The sequence below is a fragment of the Barbus barbus genome (genome assembly GCF_936440315.1).
Source record: "Barbus barbus genome assembly, chromosome: 38".
NCBI classification, from domain to species: Eukaryota; Metazoa; Chordata; class Actinopteri; order Cypriniformes; family Cyprinidae; genus Barbus; species Barbus barbus.
Window position 1 is genome coordinate 5611445 of NC_136716.1, and position 18772 is coordinate 5630216.

General features: G+C 33.4%; 1 protein-coding gene across 1 annotated transcript in view; it reads left to right on the forward strand.

Annotated features, from left to right (window-relative positions):
- Nucleotides 1-5483: 5483 nt before the first annotated feature.
- The window catches only part of LOC306857601 (AT-rich interactive domain-containing protein 5B-like), a 118383-nt gene continuing 105094 nt past the window's right edge, over nucleotides 5484-18772 (forward strand). The window contains exons 1-3 of the mRNA XM_079397620.1: nucleotides 5484-5566; nucleotides 5825-6079; nucleotides 18157-18391. Of these exons, the coding sequence (XP_079253746.1) occupies nucleotides 5546-5566; nucleotides 5825-6079; nucleotides 18157-18391 (511 nt within the window). The 5' untranslated portion in view covers nucleotides 5484-5545. The remainder of the gene's footprint in view (nucleotides 5567-5824; nucleotides 6080-18156; nucleotides 18392-18772) is intronic.

The following is an 18772-nucleotide window of genomic DNA, read 5'->3' on the forward strand; positions in this document are numbered from 1 at the left end:
ATCATCTCTGCCGGTTTCATATATCATCCTATTTACTGCTCTGTGTCTATGCATCCGAACAAGAGAGAGCAGATGGACCTGTGAAGATGATTGATAAACATTCCCTATAAATGAAAATTGGCGCAATGAGATATTAGAGATATTCTAAATAAATAAACAGCATGACAAATCCAAGCAGTTCGTTTGGTGCTTATTTTAGTCTTTGATGTTCCTGCATGTCATTCAGAACATGTGCTTTAAACATATGCTCATCTGTTTTTCAAGCCAGCATGGTGCAGCACACCTGATGGCTGTCTTTCTATAACAGTATGCTGTTGTCGAGGACAAAATACGGTTGGGATAATGTAAAAATCCTGTGCCAGCTCTATTTGGATAATCTATAATGAATAAAGGTGTCTGTGAATATGTTTCTTTCATCTAATTTAAAGGGATAGTTCACCCAAAAATGTAAATTCTGTTATTAATTACTTACCCTCATGTCGTACCTAACCCATAAGACCTTCGTTCATCTTCGGAACACAAATTAAGATTTTTGCTCTCTGACCCTCCATAGACAGCAAGGCTACTACCATGATCAAGGTCCAGAAACTTAGCAAGGACATTGGTAAAATAGTCCATGTGACATCAGGGATTCAACTGTAATTTTACGAAGCTACGAGAATACTTTTATGCGCAAAGAAAACAAATATAACGACTTGATTCTACAAGTCTTCTCCTCCTCATCCCTCATGCTGTGGTGTGCCGCAACTGTGGAAAGAGTATTTTGACAGAATGAGGGGGAGAAGAATTGTTGAATAAAGTCGTTATTTTTGTTTTCTTTGTGCACAAAAGTATTCTTGTAGCTTCGTAAAATTGCGGTTTAACCCCCATGGGCTATTTTACCAATGTCCTTGCTACGTTTCTGGACCTTGATCATGGTAGTAATTAATAGTAATTAATGACAGAATTTACATTTTTGGGTGAACTAACCCTTTAATTGCATTTTAACAAATAAATAAATAAATAAAAAGTTGCATTGCAACAAACATAAAAAAAAAATCTTCTAAACCTAGATGGTACTATGGCACTACATCTGACCTGTTTTGCTCATCTTAATTTTGACATTTCATCTCAACATTAACATTTGTTGATTTATATATATATATATATATATATATATATATATATATATGTGTGTGTGTGTGTGTGTGTGTATGTGAGAGACTTTTTATACTGAAAATGTTTATATATAAACATGTAAATATATACACACATTAAAATTAAACTTTTAATTAACATTATTACAATATTTTATAGTATTTATATTATGTAGAACGTACATAGTATTTAAATTTTTCAATATATATAATACATTTAAATGTTATTATAATTATTTATTGTTTATATTATTTATACATTATAGTTTCTATATCATAAAGTATACCATATTTTATAATTATATATATTACTTTATTTTAAATTTAAAAAGACCATATTAAAATCTGAATTCCGGTAATGTTGGAAGGTTTTTTTTTTTTATTTTGAATAAAATGAAAACTAAAAGACTTTCATATCACATGAGCCAATATTTTACTCACAATAGAACATAGAGAACATAACAAATGTTTAAACGGAGAAAATGTACACGTTTATCCACTAAATAAGCTCATTTATGATTTGATGCCTGCTACAGGTCTCAAAAAAGTTGGCACGGGGGCAACAAAGGGCTGAAAAAGCAATACATTTTGAAAAGATTCAGCTGGGAGAACATCTAGCAACTGATTAAGTTAATTGACATCAGGTCTGTAACATGAGGTAGAGTCTCTCAGAAGTAAAGATGGACAGAGTCCCAACTATTTTGAGACCTGTAGCAGGCATCAAATAAAAAAAAAAGGTTTAATTTTCTGCATAAAATTGTTAAATAAACATTTGTTGTGTTATGTATGTTCTATTGTGAATAAAATGCTAGCTCATGTGATTTTTCATTTTATCCAAATTTAAAAAAACGTCCCAACATTTACGGAATTCAGGTTGTATATATAGTATTAATAATAATGTAGATTATTTTGTATTTACATTTTATTTCAAAAACTATCTATATAGAGAGATAGAGAGAGTATATTTTATCATATAGAATATATTATTAGAATATGTATTAATATTATATATTTTTATTACATTTGTTGTCCAAACTTATTTCAGATGTACATTATTAATTCTGTGAAAATCAGCTGACATCTGGAACAAGATGTCCCTGGGGTCTTCTTCTTGCCCTACTAGTGGAGCATGATGATAGCACATGATAATACATTTGTATTATAAATTACTAAATATATTTCACCTAAAAATATGTTGAATAATGCATCATAATTCTGTACATTCTAAACATGTAATGCACATGATCTCTATTTATGCGTGAGGTCTTCTTGAATGGAGTGCAGTGTGTGATTTCTGCCACTGACAGCAGTCTTGAGTTTGTAGCAATTTGTCATTAATTTATATGTTATCTCTAAAGCAAGAGTAAAAAAAGTGCTGATGCTGTTTTTGCTGCCCACCCCTGCAAATTACTGATGGTAAGGTGAACAGCATTTCAATGCCTCGGAGCGATCCTCGGAAATTACCCTGCTTCTAATTCAAAACAGGCTCTGAAACCAAAGAGGATCATATATAATTACAGGCAATTTATGAAGAAGAACACTAGTGCATTTAGAAGTGAGTGAATGGCAAGATGTCTAACTTGTCAGTTGTATTCAAATGTAGCTTGGAAGAACTGAAAATGAAGTACATTTTGTGTCGCGTTGTTCAGAAAACAAATATGGGGATTAATGGAGTGCTGAAGAGCGCATAGTCATGCAAAAATCCATTGACAGGCAAAGCAGCACATTGAGTCTCACGGTGCGAGAGAGAGAGAAAGAGCAAGTGAGAGAGAGAGAATTCAATTTTTCCACAAGCTTTTAAACTGCAAATGTTCCTTGCAGCTCTGAGAGAAAGATTAGGCTATCAATCTGCTCTACTCATACTGTCAGCAAGCATGAGAAATCTATGCTTCAAAGCAGATACTGAAACACACAGTCTATGAGGCAAATTATTCTTAACATCGTCATCATCATTTATTACTGCTGGAGCAATCGGGAAGGAGAGCAGTATTTTAAAATAGCTTATAAAGACAGTGAAATGACTATCCGAGATGGTAAACAGCCAAGAAAAGCAGAGACTGGACTAAAATAAAAAATAAGACACATACAGGCAGTATATAAAAAAATATGTTTGGGCTTGACAGGAATCAAAGGCTTGAATCATTCAGTATTTAATCTAACAAAAAAAATGTATTAAGCATGTTATCTGTTGTGGCTCTTATCCATGTTCATTTATCTGATTGGGATCTCTGTTTGTACAGAGGCTGTCTTCACATCTCATGTCAGTGTGTGTCACAGTGCAGTGGGATGATTGATGGTGTGCTTGAATGCACTTGCTATTACCGCTCACTGTCTCAAATAAAGGAGTTTAATCATAGGCTGACATGACGTTTACAGCACCGCCCTCCTCCAATCACAAGGACGGTCACATACTATCACACTGCTGCAATAAAATCTGCAGAGCAGAATGACTTAAATGCTGGCTGACGACCAATATCTTACTCATACTAATCTGCGAGATTTAAGACGTTGACAACATTTAAAATAACCTTAATTACTAAAATGTGAAAATATATTATATAATGATTAACAGATCATTGAATAATGTCATGAAACTTTGATTCATGCTTAAGATTGCAATAATATATATATATATATATATATATATATATATATATATATATATATATATATATATATATATATATATATACACACTTTTTCTTATCCTCTTATTATATAAGCTTTCTAATAATTTTCATGAATAAAATGACCAATTATGATTATTGCATTACACAATATCTATCAATAATATAAGATCTATCTATCTATCTATCTATCTATCTATCTATCTATCTATAAAATTAATGCAGATTATTAGATTATTAGAAAGCCTATATAATGTACAAGAAAATAAGAAATAATATGACCAGCTATGTGTGTGTGTGTGTGTGAGTTAATTAATTATTAATGTGTATCTAATTATGCCTTATTTACAATTAATTATTCATTGTAATTAATTATTTATCATTAATGTATTTATATTATTATTGTTATTATTATTATCATTTAATTAATTTTCAAAATTCGCATGGCCATACATTATATTTAATCTAAATCCTAGGCTCTTCAGAATAATAACCCCGCCCCCAAAACAAAATAATGTCTTATGATTCAAATTTACCAAATCACATTCAAGTCTGCTCAGTTCATTTGGGTTAGGCTGTTATATGAAGCATGAATGTGAACACATCCATAATCACCAGCTGCCCCTCGTGACTGGAGATAAAACATTGCATAAGACATAAAAATAGCTGACGTAAATGTTGCATCCTGTAATTTAGGCCATATGCTACAACTTTTAAGGGAACAGCCATACATTACGAAATAAGGCAAATAACTACATGAGCAAAACCTCACTGGCATCGATGTATGCAGAACGCATATTAATGTTCATAAATATTAATCGGGTTGTTATTTGTATGACAGATGTAGTTTATATAGTCTCCACTGTCCTTAAAATCAGCCCGGCGACTTTAATTGTCGATAAAAAGCTAAATTAGCGTGACTAAGTGCTCCATTAAGAGTCTGATCGCTTTGTAAGACGTTTGATTTCTCTAAGCAAACAAACGCGTTTCTTACCATGGCATTTATTCGACTAAAGCACACGACAGTTTGTTTTTCGCACTGCCAAGGACCGTGCTCAAATCACAGCGGCCATAATGGCAACAATATTAGGATTATTGATACATTTCAACATTGTTTGCGATCATAAAAGGCGCTTCTGGATCGTAACAATCCCGACCACATCCCGCCATACCCAGACTCCTTAACGCGCGTTAATGTTGCTGCATTAGTATAATGATTATATTAAATGATTATACAGTAAACGCATTCGAGAAATAAAAGGAGGAATCTCTGCAGGAAATGTTTCGGTACACTCATACAAACCTCCTTTACACAGGTCCTGACAGAGGCGTACCGGCGCAATCGCGCATATTATCAAATACCGCCGTTTGTTTTGCGTCTAAAAAATCGCTTTATCTATAATCCGTGCTTGCATTTGGAGCATTTTCATAATCAGAGGCAGGTTTTGTCGAAAGAGGAGGTGGGATTTTATAAAGCGACTTCGAGCGGGTGACAGACGGCACATGCACGAGGCTCCATTCGCATTCACGAATTTAATATGAATACGCGGCGGCCAAAAATGTAGAGAAATGATCGTAAGCGAAACAATAGAGGTTGAAAAAATATTAGGCATCAATTGCGGACATTTTAAGGGAGTTGATTTCGCACCGCGTCGGTTTCATATTGAAGGTCGTCGCGTTGATGCGCGCGTTGATATTTTGCTCTTCCAGGACCTTTGGTGATCCATTCAAGCCAACAAGTTTGGAGAGAATGTTTGAGTTTAATCAATTCAGAGCGACGAGATGGAGCCCAACTCACTCCTGGTAATATCACCCACTCCGCTTTCATTTCTGCCTCTAATCAATTTATTGCGCTCGCGCATCTAGGCTTGCGTTACGATAAGGAATCAATGGAAGAAACTTTAGGACAAAAGTTAATATTTTATTATTCATATTTCCATATAATGTGATTTATCATGTGATCAGCTGGAATGCGCTGGTCGCGTCTGATCCTGCGTTATATAAAATATGTCTTGTGTGTTGCTGAATATAAATATGGCATGTCTATTTGTGTTTCCGCAGTGGGTAGGCTCACCTTGTGGTTTGCACGGACCTTACATTTTCTACAAGGCGTTTAGATTTCATCTTGAAGGCAAAGCGAGAATTTTGTCCCTGGGTGATTTTTTCTTGGTCAGATGTAAAGCAGGGGACCCCATCTGTATAGCAGAACTACAGCTCTTATGGGAGGAGAGGACAACCAAGCAACTTCTATCCAGCTCCAAACTTTATTTTCTCCCAGAAGATACCCCCCAGGGCAGAACTGTCACTCACGGAGAGGTAATTTCTCGTTTTCCTGCTTTCCAAGAAGGGCTCCGTCCCTGCGCGATGTGTTTATTGTGGTATGGATGAAATATGAGCTGCGTGCGGCTTTGCATCGCATCTATTCCGCTGTCTGATCACAAGACATCTAATGCATGGCGTTTAATAATAGACGTGCAGTCATAGTGGACCTTTGTGTTAATTTCGCCTCGGCTCATTTGCATACGAGCGTTTAGCACTTGCATTTCAAACAGCGCGCGATGATGAGAATGATGCCATTGTGTGAAGTTGTCACATCAGTGTTTTGCTTGTTTCATCTGATATATACAATAGTGCGGAAACTGATCGAGACGACTGAAGCGCCTCGTTGTGGTGTTGCGATCTGCTGATTGCTGATAAAATAGTGTTGCTTCTGATGAGACGCGTAGATCAAGGCAAATAATTACGCGGCTGTACGCGCGCGAACGATCGATGTGAAGTGTACTGTTATGCTGGAGAATATGGAAGCCAGACGTTTGAAGTGTGCGATGCCAACTAATATCAATAGGAATTGATTAATATCGCGCGCTGATCAAGCAGCTGCGATGCCTTAAAGGGAGCGAGTGACATTTATGAAGGTTATGATGTCAAAGTGCTGCAGCCTCATTCCGCGTTATTACACACAAGCTGAGATGTGTTTGGCCGACAGAAAAAGCTTCTTTCTGGGGATTTAACCCTTTGATGTACTGAAACATTGTTCCTGGGGTTGTTTAGTAAGGTTTAAATGATTTTTAATAACACCTGTATCGTGTTATGTTGTAGAGCTGATTGTAATGACTTTGTAATACATTGTTATATTAAAGTAATGTATAATTCCGTCTGATAATACTATATAAGTATTCAAATAATAGTAATAACGTGATATCTGTAGGATGCTCTGTAAAAAGTGTAAAAACCATTAAAATGATTTTGTTTGTGGAAGCTATGGTTGAGTCAGTCATAAATATTACAGATGTTTTTTTTGTTGGTTTTTTTATACTGATGATGATTATTTTTTTATGTTTTTTGATGTATCCAGTGGCTAATATTCAAAACCAATTCAAATTTTTATTGACTTTAATTTTAATATAAACAACAACAACAATAATAATACAATGTGATATTGTAGGGTACTCTGTAAAAAGTGTAACTGCATTTTTATAGCTTTTTTTATTTATTTTTTGCCTCATCTGACCATTAAAAAATATTTTGTTTGTGGAAACTAATGTAGTCAGGTTGAGTCAGTCATTAATATTACAGATTGTTTTTGAATGATAATGATTATTATTTTAATGCTTTTATTTGTCCAGCGGCTAATATTCAGAACCAATTTTAATTGTTTTATTGACTTTCATTTTTATACAATAACTATATAATTATTTATTCATTACTTAATACTATAACTATCGATAATTTATCTTATGATTTAAACATTATACCACTGATATATTATATATATATTTTTTTTGTATGGGTGTGTGTGTGTGTGTATATGTGTATATATTAAACATTAAATGACATATATATATATATATATATATATATATATATATATATATATATATTCATTTGTTTATAATATCTCAAGCAAGCTTTAAATGGCATGCATTGCAAATGTCATGCAAATAATCTATGCAAACTACACAATAAAACAATTAAAATATTTTTTACATATGAACATAGTAATTTTCTGTTAAACACACAGTGGTGCTGATGTCGTAGTTTATTTGTTTCCGATATTAACTATAATATAGTTGATATATGAACTATTTAAAATAAGATAACTGATAGAACATTGTGAATATTGGTGAAAAATATTGGTCAATGATCATTTTATCATCTCATATATCATTTATTACTGTTATTACAAAACTAATATTATTTTTGACAACACATGAAGCATATTTTGATAAAACAGTGTCTACAAGACAGTGTAGAGACTGTCATGTAAAGCTTTCCCATCCATTGTGCTCTAGCAATTGTGTTGCAATTGCTATTTTAACAAAGCAGCACAGCTGCGGTCTTACATGGGTAATGTAACATGGTCTGTACCTGTTTTATCTTGCACTGCTCATGTAATCACCGATCAAAAATACAAAAAGACAATCTGCTGTGTGTGAACCTCTACTGTTCTACTGTCCTCCCCCCGTGGAGTGAAGGATCAAATAGCCTTTTCAAAATAATCAACAGGTTCTGTGTGAAGCCCTGTTGAAATGTCAAGGTTTCTTTGCTGAATTATTATCAATATTAGGTGGAAACATAAACCGTTGCCAGCATCGACCTTGAAAACATGCTGTTTACACAATGTAACGAGGTGTTATTGAGGAAAAGCATTAGTCTTAATGCACTGTTTGTTCAGTTGATCAGAGCCCCGTCCTCTTTCCAACTTGCCACCGGCCTCCCTCCCTTCCCCCACTCAGCAGCAATGCCAATTATTTGCTTTTCAAATTTATTACGCATTCATGACTGCTGATCTTGAAACGGCCTGGGATATAGGATTACTAGCCAAGGACAATGCTCCGCTCTTAGGTATACTTTCCAGTTTTGAGAATATGGGCCATTTTCTTAGTCATTTTTGGGAACTACTTTTAGGAGTAATGACATTATCATTATTATTAGTACATATTTCTACTATGTACTAATCGGTGCATAGTTTATCCAAAAATGAAAATTGACATACTTCTGTTAATCAGCCAATCAGACACAGTTTAAAGGGCAGTTCACCCAAAAATGAAAATATTTCCGTCACTTGTTCACATAAAAGAAGATATTATGAAGAATGCTGGTAACCAACATTTCTGGTAGTCATTGACTTCTGTTGTATGGAAAAAAAATACTATGGAAGTCAATGGCTACCGTCACCTTTTTGGATACCAACATTCTTCAGAATATCTTCTTTTATGTGAACAAGTGACGAACATTTTTTTTGGGTGAAACTGTGTCTGATTGGCTGATTAACAAAAGTATGTCAGTTCTGTCAGAGAATAGTTTTCATTTTCTATATTCGGTTGCAAAATATTTAGTGTTAATGTTGTGTAAAAGTGTTCATATAAATTGTGCAATGTTGTGTGCATCTTATTTGCTGTAATATGGAGTATGGCGTGTACTTGTTTTACACATGTCCTAACAAGTATTGTGCAAAAAGACTGTGAAGAATGTCCGCCACTCTTTTGTGCATTCCCAGTATAGTTGCTAAATGAGACATGGCGAATTAAAATAACAATGTGATTAAGTGTCAGCCAAAGCACCTGCAGTAATGTGAGCTTCACAACTCTGCAGCCTCAGATGCACTCAGCAGATTGTCCAATTAAATTACATTTGCATTTGCAACGAATAACCCGAGCGACCGCTGATAAAGTTAATCAGCTATCAAAGAAACTGCCATGCATTTGCAGAGGTTGCACTGTGCTATGTTAATGGTGCAATAATAGACATGTTTTCTGTTTACGACAAGAGAGTCGATGTCAGTGGTTCTCAACTGATGGGTCATGATCCAGAAATGGGTCACAGTTATTTTCTTATAGGGTCGCAAAGAGTGTGCAAAAACTTTATAAATGCAAATAATAAAACACAACTTAGCATTACATTGTGTGCAATTAGTATAGAAATATAAATAAAATAATCTTTTTTTTAAAGGTCAGAGAAAATGCTTTCCATATGTTTTTTTATTTTATTTTTGTTGTTTTGATGCAGTATTTTCATGCAAATTAATCTGCTACCCATGAAGCTAGCCAAATTAGACGGATGCCAGGGTTGCATCTGGAAAAGCTACAAAAAGAAAATATGACCCAGACTGCACTGGTGTGTGCTGTTATTATTAGTTAGTTTGCTGTTAAAAATATGATTCGTATTTAAATATATGTATATGGTTTGTTTTTATATTATTGTAGAATATTGTAGTATATGAAATGAAATTATTTTATTCAAAATTAAAAATATTTATATAAATATTTACATTATATTATTTGTATATTGTTTATAATTTTTATCATTTCATTTGTTTATTTACATTATTAAATATTTTCCATTGTTAAATATATATATTTTTTAATTAAACAATATACATTTTTTATGTGTAATTAATTATTTTTTATATTGTTTAATTTATATATGTATATTTATAAATAATATAAAAAGAAGACAGACTACATTGGTATGCAGTTATTATTGGTTCGTTGTATATTATTAATTTAAATTACTTAATTTAAATTTAAAAATATGATTAGTTATATTTATATAATTTTCATTTATATATATATATATATAACATTTATAATATTATATATTTAAATAAAATTACAATGAAATATAATAAAATAATAAAAACAATATTTATTAGTATTTTATTATTAAATAATCTAATATTATATTCATAAATACATACATATATAAATAAATCAGTAAATAAATACAAATTCCAGTCTGACATTGTTTACGCTAAACGGCTTTGATGTTTATTTTAAAAGCCTGGAACAAAAGCATTGGAGAGCCACTGATCTGACAAGTTCCTCTGAATCTAAACAGTTTGAACTTTTGATCAACATTCAGTCATCAGTCTTATTTGAAGGCTCACCAGCGAAGACTTTTACATAACATGACTGGCAATGTGCTAATGTTTAGCGAGCATGTGTATGCAAACAGGAAAGTATGCTAGTATGTTTGTGTGATAAAACAAGGCCACTCTGCAGTTGCCTTTTTGTTTCTACACCCAGGTGATGTAATTTCCCCTCTGGCTGGGGTTAGTCATTCATTAGAAGGATAGCAGTGGCTGAAACAGCAACAGGCCTGCAGTGATCTCTTTCTGGCAGCCAGCCGATAAAATTTAACACTTAGAGTTTGTGCCTAGAGAGGGCAACATAACACTCCTGTGAAGACGTGCAGTTTTTGCTTTTTTTGAATTGACTTTTTTGCCCTCCTGGGCCAACAAATTCTTGGGTGTACAGTCTTACTGTACTCTGCTGTACTGGCGTTCGGCTCGGCTTCACGCGGATCTGTTTGTTTCTAATTATATTTCCTCTTGTCTTTCATCCCGTTTAATCTGTCCTAAAGCAGAAAAACATTTTTTTTCAGAAATAAAGATACAGAATACTCCCTAGCACAGCCAATATTTCATCTGTGATTGTATTTCACAGAAAATATGTGTCGTTTTTAAGGGAGGAATTGTTTTGGCAAGAGCTCAGCGCTGCTCTCACAGTTTTTCAGTCTTTAATTGGACCCAGTTGTTCTAGAGTCCCTTAGCTCATAATATCATTGTTTTAGTGTGTGTGTGTGTGTGTGTGTGAGAGAGAGAGAGAGAGAGAGAGAAGGGTTTTAACGCTGTGTCGACAGACTCGGCACTGGTAATACTTTTGAATAGCATTTATGTGACATAAGAGCAGAACTAAATGGGGTTGGTGCTTTATAAATAGATTGCATATCAGATTCCAGCAGACACTGTGCAATTTGTCTAACAGGCATAGTTTGCATATCCATACGAGACCTCCAGTACTGTGCATTTATAAACCGTGTGTAAGAAAAGATAATGGCTGCGTGTGCAAATATGCTTGCAAATTTCCTCTTTTTGAGTGCCAGGAACTTCAAAGGATCCAGGGAAGGGTGCTAATGTCTTATTAGTTGCTTCTTTCAGCTGTTATTTGAATTCCAAACCTGGAGATTCAGAGTTGCGCAGGAAGCGTGTGGCAGCGATCCAGACACATCTCTGCTGCCTGGCATCAGTCCATGTTTGTGTTTGAATCCCTAAGACATATTTATAGTTCAAATGAAATCCGCACTCCTCTTGTAGGTAACATTTCGTAACGTGTTATTTACTTTCCTGGTTCACGTTGGGGATGTGCGAAGCTACATATTTTCGTAATTGACTAAGCAGTGACTAGTATGTCTTAAAGAGATACTTCACCTATGTATATAACTTCTGTTATGCATGACTTAATTTCTTGCTTGGAACATGTACTAGCACTCAAAAGTTTCATGTTTTTAATAGAAGACTCTTATGCGCATCAAGGCTGCGTTTATTTGATCAAAAATCCAGTAAATCCAGTAATATTGTGAAATATTATTACAAATTAAAGTAAGTGTTTTCTGTTTAAATATGTATGACAGCTGCATTTTTTCACTGCCACAAATCTTTATAATGTGCTGATTTGTTGTTCAATAATAAGCAATTATTATTGGTACTCATCCATTATTAATAGATGAGTACCAATAATAAGCAATTATTATTGGTACTCATCTATTAATAATGGTTCTTAATTCTTAATGTTATAAACAAGTCGTGCTGCTTATTTTTATGGGAAGTTCCAAATAAAAGCATTTATTTGAATAGAACATTATAAATGTCTTTACCACACTTTTGATCAGTTGAATGCATCCGTGCTGAATAGCTATTAGTTACTTTTTTTATTTATTTTTTAATCTTACTAGGCTAATGTTTTAGTAAGCACATTAGAATAATTTCTGAAGGATCATGTGACACCGAAGACTGGAGTAATAGCTTTGCCATCACAGGAAAAAAAAAAGTAGTAAAAACTGTAATAATTGTAAAAAAAATGAGTATTTGTAGTGCTGTCAAACGATTAATCACGATTAATCGTATCCAAAATAAAAGTTTTTGTTTACATAATATATGTGTGTGTGCTGTGTATATTTATTATATAAATACACACAGACAGTATATATTTTGAAAATATTTACATGTATTTACATGTGTATATATTTATATTCATATAATCTATTTAATATATAAATAAATAAATAACATATTTTACTTAAATATATACATGCATGTGTGTATTTATATATACATTTTATATATACATAATAAATATCCACAGTACATACACATATTATGTAAACAAAAACTTTTATTTTAGATGCGATTAATCACGATTAATTGTTTGACAGCACTAAATATTTCGCAATATTATATTTTTTATTGTATTTATGATCAAATAAATGCAGCCTTGATTAGCATAAGTGTTTCAAAATTGTTTAAAACCATCTTAAAAATTACTTATTTGTGACCAGAGCTTTTTTTTAAGTTTCACATTTTCTGTTGTTCTGCAAATTTCAACCGTAGTCCACGTAATCTGTAATTTGCGCGAGAGGACGAAAGATTTCCCCACAAAGATTTCGCAACTGGTTCAAGTTGGACACGGTGATTCGCTGTGTTGACCAATAGAAAGTTGCTTCATTTAAAAGTGAGCTGTGTGCGTTGTGCTTCATATATGCACTGTTGATAATAAACAGTTTCTTTTACTTGCAAAATTTTGCCGAAATTTCACTGGCTGCATTTTACAGTAAAAGTGGATGGGGAACAGGGACCATCTTTGTCAACATTTACTTTCCCTCTTCACCTTAACCTTTTATTACTCTAAACTATCACATAAAAACTTTGGATTATGCACAATAGGCAATATTTATTGCTCATATATTGCTTGAAATAAATAGTAGAATACGGTGGATTTGTATGTCAGCTATGGAGACGGTACTGTAAATGGAATTTATAGACACAACTTCTTGAAGACGTTACCGTGCTGACATACTTCACAAAGCCTCTTTTCCGTCTCTAAATTTATCCTCTCCAAAGAACTGCTGACAAAAATATTAATTTGAAAAATTCAAGCTAAAACAGTCAACCTTGGTTGATGGGCGACTAGTCATTTTAAATACTACGTCTGAATAATCAAAACACTTGTTTGTTAAATCCTGATTATTTGAACTTTTTAACCCCCGGTGTGTGGTTGATATTGATATTTCTTGTTTTTCTTTAACCTTCATCTGAGCGTTACGAGCAAACATTTGCATTGTCTTTCAAAGCTCTCACGTTTCATGACAAATGGGTTTAATTTTGTAAAGCAGTGTCATCATATTTCAGAGCGGCCCATTCTGAAGCAGCGCTGCACTTCCACGTCCAATCAGAGCGTCGCTCGACACGCTCAAACAAACGGCTGTTGTTGGCGTGCTGTAAAAGGAACTGAATTAGATTCAGGAGAGATTTCAGTTGCACATCTGCAAGTTATTTCTGAATCAGTTCATGCCTCTTTGACAGCGACTGTGCTAATTGCAGCAGGATGGAGCTGCGGGTCTCGTCTTCGGTGTGAATGTGCAAAACAGACGTTTAATGCAACACTGAAGTTATGAGATGAGAAAATAAACAGTGACAATTTGGGTCTAAACTTGGGAACGTATGACGTCAGTGACATTGTTAAGTCAAGTTCATCTAAAGAGAGCGATCGAATTTATTCATTTTTCATACTAGCCGGCTGATAATGCTACTAGTAGTATGGATTATTCACTCTACAAATAAAGAAAATAATAAATTTAGTAAAATATTTGTAAAATATTTATTTCACTAGATTATCCAAACATAGGTTTGAATTGAATCGCTTTATTATGATCGTATTCTTTTAGCATGATATGTAGTTTACATGCATAGTAATTAGGGACATCTAATATTAAGGGGTATTTAGAGAATCTCTGGGTGTTTTCATAAACGGAGGAATGGATTAACACAAGATTGAATTGTACTCTTTGATTTATATTTTAATACTCTCATATTAGTCTGCAGCCGAGTGTCGCTTTCGTATTCTCCATGCATGACAAAAATGAGCTTGGATAGATGAGATATTTTTAATATTTGCAGTATATTATTCATAATGATTCTGATGTTGATTTTTTTTTTGGTTATTATGTTTCCTAAAGAGTATGTTTGTATGTGAGTATGAAAGAATTTAGACAAGCATGGTTTAAAGGCAGTTTTTGACTTTTAAAGTTGGATTTGTTTCAGACTTTTCAATGAACATATTAAAACACTTGTACTTGTATTGAAATGTTGTGGTGAAAATATGTAGGTAAATATTGATGGTTATACTGTGTATTGTTAATATGCATATAAATGGAAATGGCAAATAATGGCTGTTCGTTCAAAATAATGCCATTTGTATAAAATATATATGTAGGCACATGTTTATACCGTGCATTGTTAATATGCATGTAAATAGAAATAATTACATATTCATTCTTGTGTTCAGTTCGATTTTTTTCTTAAATTAATATTCTAAATTTATTGGAAAATAATGGCTATTTGGTTAAAATAATGTGCCTTAAAAAATACCCATGTATAATTTTTTATATGTCGTATTGCCCAGTCCTAGATTCTAGTTTGAGCTCAGAGTGAGATCAATTATTCAAGCTGAATACTTGATTTAACTTTTAACTAGACTTTAACAGACTTCCTAAGGATCTGCAAGGCCCTTTTTCATGTTAGCAGGTCAATAATTAAATCGGCATGCAAGCAGGTGTACAAATCTGCTGTGAGCTGGGGAATTCTTGAGCTGACCCTGAATCAGCGGAGTGAGGCGGGCTCAGCACGACTCTGGTTCAGGGGCTTCGGCGTCTACAACTCTTCACTCTACTTCTGAAAGACCCTTAAACGATAATAAAAAGGTGTGTAAATTCAAAAATAAAGCAAGGAAATCTATAAAAGCATTTGATTGATCTTTTTCATAACATCATGTATTAATAGAAGGGAAATGCAATCTGCTCAGTTTTTTTTTTTCTATTTGTTTCCTCCTAAATGAATTTACACAATGAAGCAATATTTCAAACAAAGCAGTGAGGCGCAGTCAGAGCTTCAAAGCGGTAGAGTGGGGCACATGATCTCATAGTAAAGTTTGCTGTGTCGCCGTCAGGTTTAACAGTGTTTGACCCACTTAGCTTTATATACGTGTGAAAACAGATGCTTTTGTGCTCAAATGGTCATTATGGAGAGGCTAGATTCATTTTTCTGCTGCAAACATTTGGAGGTGTGCAGCCGTTTTCCATTTACACCCGCAGTGGATGAAAAAAGGTCATTTAAATGAGTGGTTCTCAAATAGTTTTGCTTTTTCTTTAAATGCTAGTTGACATCTAACATAGTACCAAAATGAAAAGTAAACAAAAGATATTTGGAGTGTTTAATTGGCTTGCATAATTTAATTTTATTTTATTTGAATTAATTTCATTTTTTCTATCTCTATTTATTTTTATTAATATATTTTTAGTTTTTTTTTTTACTTATTTTATGTATTTTAAATATTGATGTATTGTTTACATTTTAATTTAATTTTGTTTTGATTTTCTTTTACTTATTTATATTTTTTATTTTTGAATGAATTTATGTATTTGTTGCTTTGTTTATTATTTTATTTATTTATTTTATTCAAATGTATTATTTAATTTCATATTATTTTAAATAATTATTTTTAATTTATGTTATGATTTTATTATTTTTATTTAGTTTTTTTACTACCAGTATTTATTTTTTAATGTATTATTCAATTTTTATTGTGTTTTTACTTATTTATATTTATATTTTTAAATGACTTTATTTATTTGTTATTTAATTTAGCTATCCAAACTATGCACCATTGTAAAGTAAAAGCAACTAAATAATGGTACATAGTTAGTATAGCAAAATAAAAGATAGAATATTATTGTTTGCATTTTTTTTTTTTACTTTTGTTTCTGATTGATTATGCTTATTGGTCTTCCATTTCTGGGTCGTTACCCACCAGTTGGGTTTCCACTGGTTTTAACTGCAGTATTCTACTTTGCAGAGGAATGCTATGCAAACCTAGAGGAATGCATACATGCCCCGGTGCAAGGAAATCACAGATAACGCATTCATATCCTTTCATTTGCGGCTTTTATTAAGGCCAAACCGCCTTGACTTTGTACCTCTTGGTAACTTTATAAACCTTTTCATATGGTGCGGTTAAGTACACTGAAGTAAAGTTCCATTTTACTCTGTCTGTGCGAGAGATAAATTGTTTTCTTGACAGCATGACAATGGGACCTATTCTATGGAACCAATAAAAAAAATCTGAAACCTAAAAAGAAACAGCCCTACTTAGGATGTAATTAGACATGGCCTGTTCAGCAGAAAGTTAGTGCTGCCTGCAGATCCGGCAGAATGAAGCAGTGAACAGAGAAGAAACAAAGACATGAACTATATTGTAGTGTCGCAGAGCAGGTATTGCCTCTGATCTATGCTCGCCGTTGTTGGGTCACACTTGGGAAGCGTAGCCAAACAATGCGGAGGAAGCATTCAGTGAATTTTCTCAGCGTGCTGAACGGTGCAGTCAGTCAAAAGTGCATGATCCAGTGCTCTGCCAAATCCGAATGCATCTGTTCCCCAGATTCCCTTTATAACTGGGACCATTCTGTTATCCCGTGCCAGGTCACAAGCAAAGCTCTTGCTTAACTTTTATAAATGAATAAAGCAAACAAGACTGCTTGGCGAAGTCCTTGTAATGCCTTAAAATGGAATTGCACTCGAAATTGCAACATTATGAATTACAACCTGAGCAAGTATATATTATAAGAAAGAAATGACTGTAGTTTTTGTCTTGTGCCTTGGGCTGTGTACATTGAACCCAATTCTCATTTATTTTTCAAATCCGATCTTTAGGACTGTTCACACTCTTATTTTGTAAATAATGTAAACAGATTAGTTTGTTTGTGTGGAGTCAAATATTTGGTTATGGGGTCATTACTTTGGGGTCAACTTATTTTTTTTTTTATTGAAAATGAAAGCCGTTTTTGCTGCTTAATATTTTTGCGAAAAACAAAATAACCGCATTAAGTAGAAATATTTTTGTAACATTGTAAATGTCTTTACTGTCACTGATAATTTTAATACATCCTTGAATAAAAGTATTTTTTTTAATTGCATTTAAATTATTTTTATTATATTATTTATTTTTTTATTATTTTTTTTAATTGTATTTAATTGTATTTATTTTTTTAACTTATTTATATTTTTCATTTTTGTTTTTTTTTCCTTTTATTTTTTAAATTTTATTATTATTATTTTGTTTTAATAAATATCATGACTAAGTTTGGGATACAACAATGTCAAATTATCTGATATCTTAAGAGGCTTACTAACCTAATTAATGTTTGTTTGCTGCACACAGAGTAGGGGAAAATTGAGAAAATGGTGAATATTTTTTATTAAATTAGGAATTTAAGAAAGTTTTGCCTGGTTTTGCCACTACACCTGTGCCTTTCCTCACTTTGCGTATTTCTCTCGACAGGATGAAGTGATCGCCGTCTCTGAGAAAGTCATAGTGAAGTTGGACGACCTGGTGAAATGGATGGTGGCGGACGTGTCGAGTTGGAGCAAGGGTCTGCGGGCCGTACCCCTGAAACCCACCGTGCTGAAGGAGCTCGGCAAGAATGGCCAGAGAGAAGCGCTCCACAAATACAGAGAGTCCACGCTCAACAGTGGCCTCAACTTCAAGGACGTCCTCAAAGAGAAGGCTGAGCTCGGTACACAGCATGATTTCTCATTTCACACGTGCCGTACAGTAAGACTGGATAATGAATGATTTGATTGCGGCAATAATCTTTATGATAATCATTTCCTTTGTAAAGAACACGAGGAAAGACACTCGAAAGAGTTTAATTGCATAAATCTCAGTAAGCCACTTCATGTGTGCGTTCAACTAATGTTCGAGAAAATAACTTAGTGTTTGTCATCACTAACCGCCTGCAGACCTTGATAATAACATGGCTTGAATGTTTCTCTTTATGAGCGTCAAACCTATTTTTTACGCTGAGTAGAAACTTAAGTGATTGTACAAGACACAACAAGAAAGTGTTTGAGTTTGACACTTGTTTAAACAGACAGGGTGTCGCCCCTGCATTCGT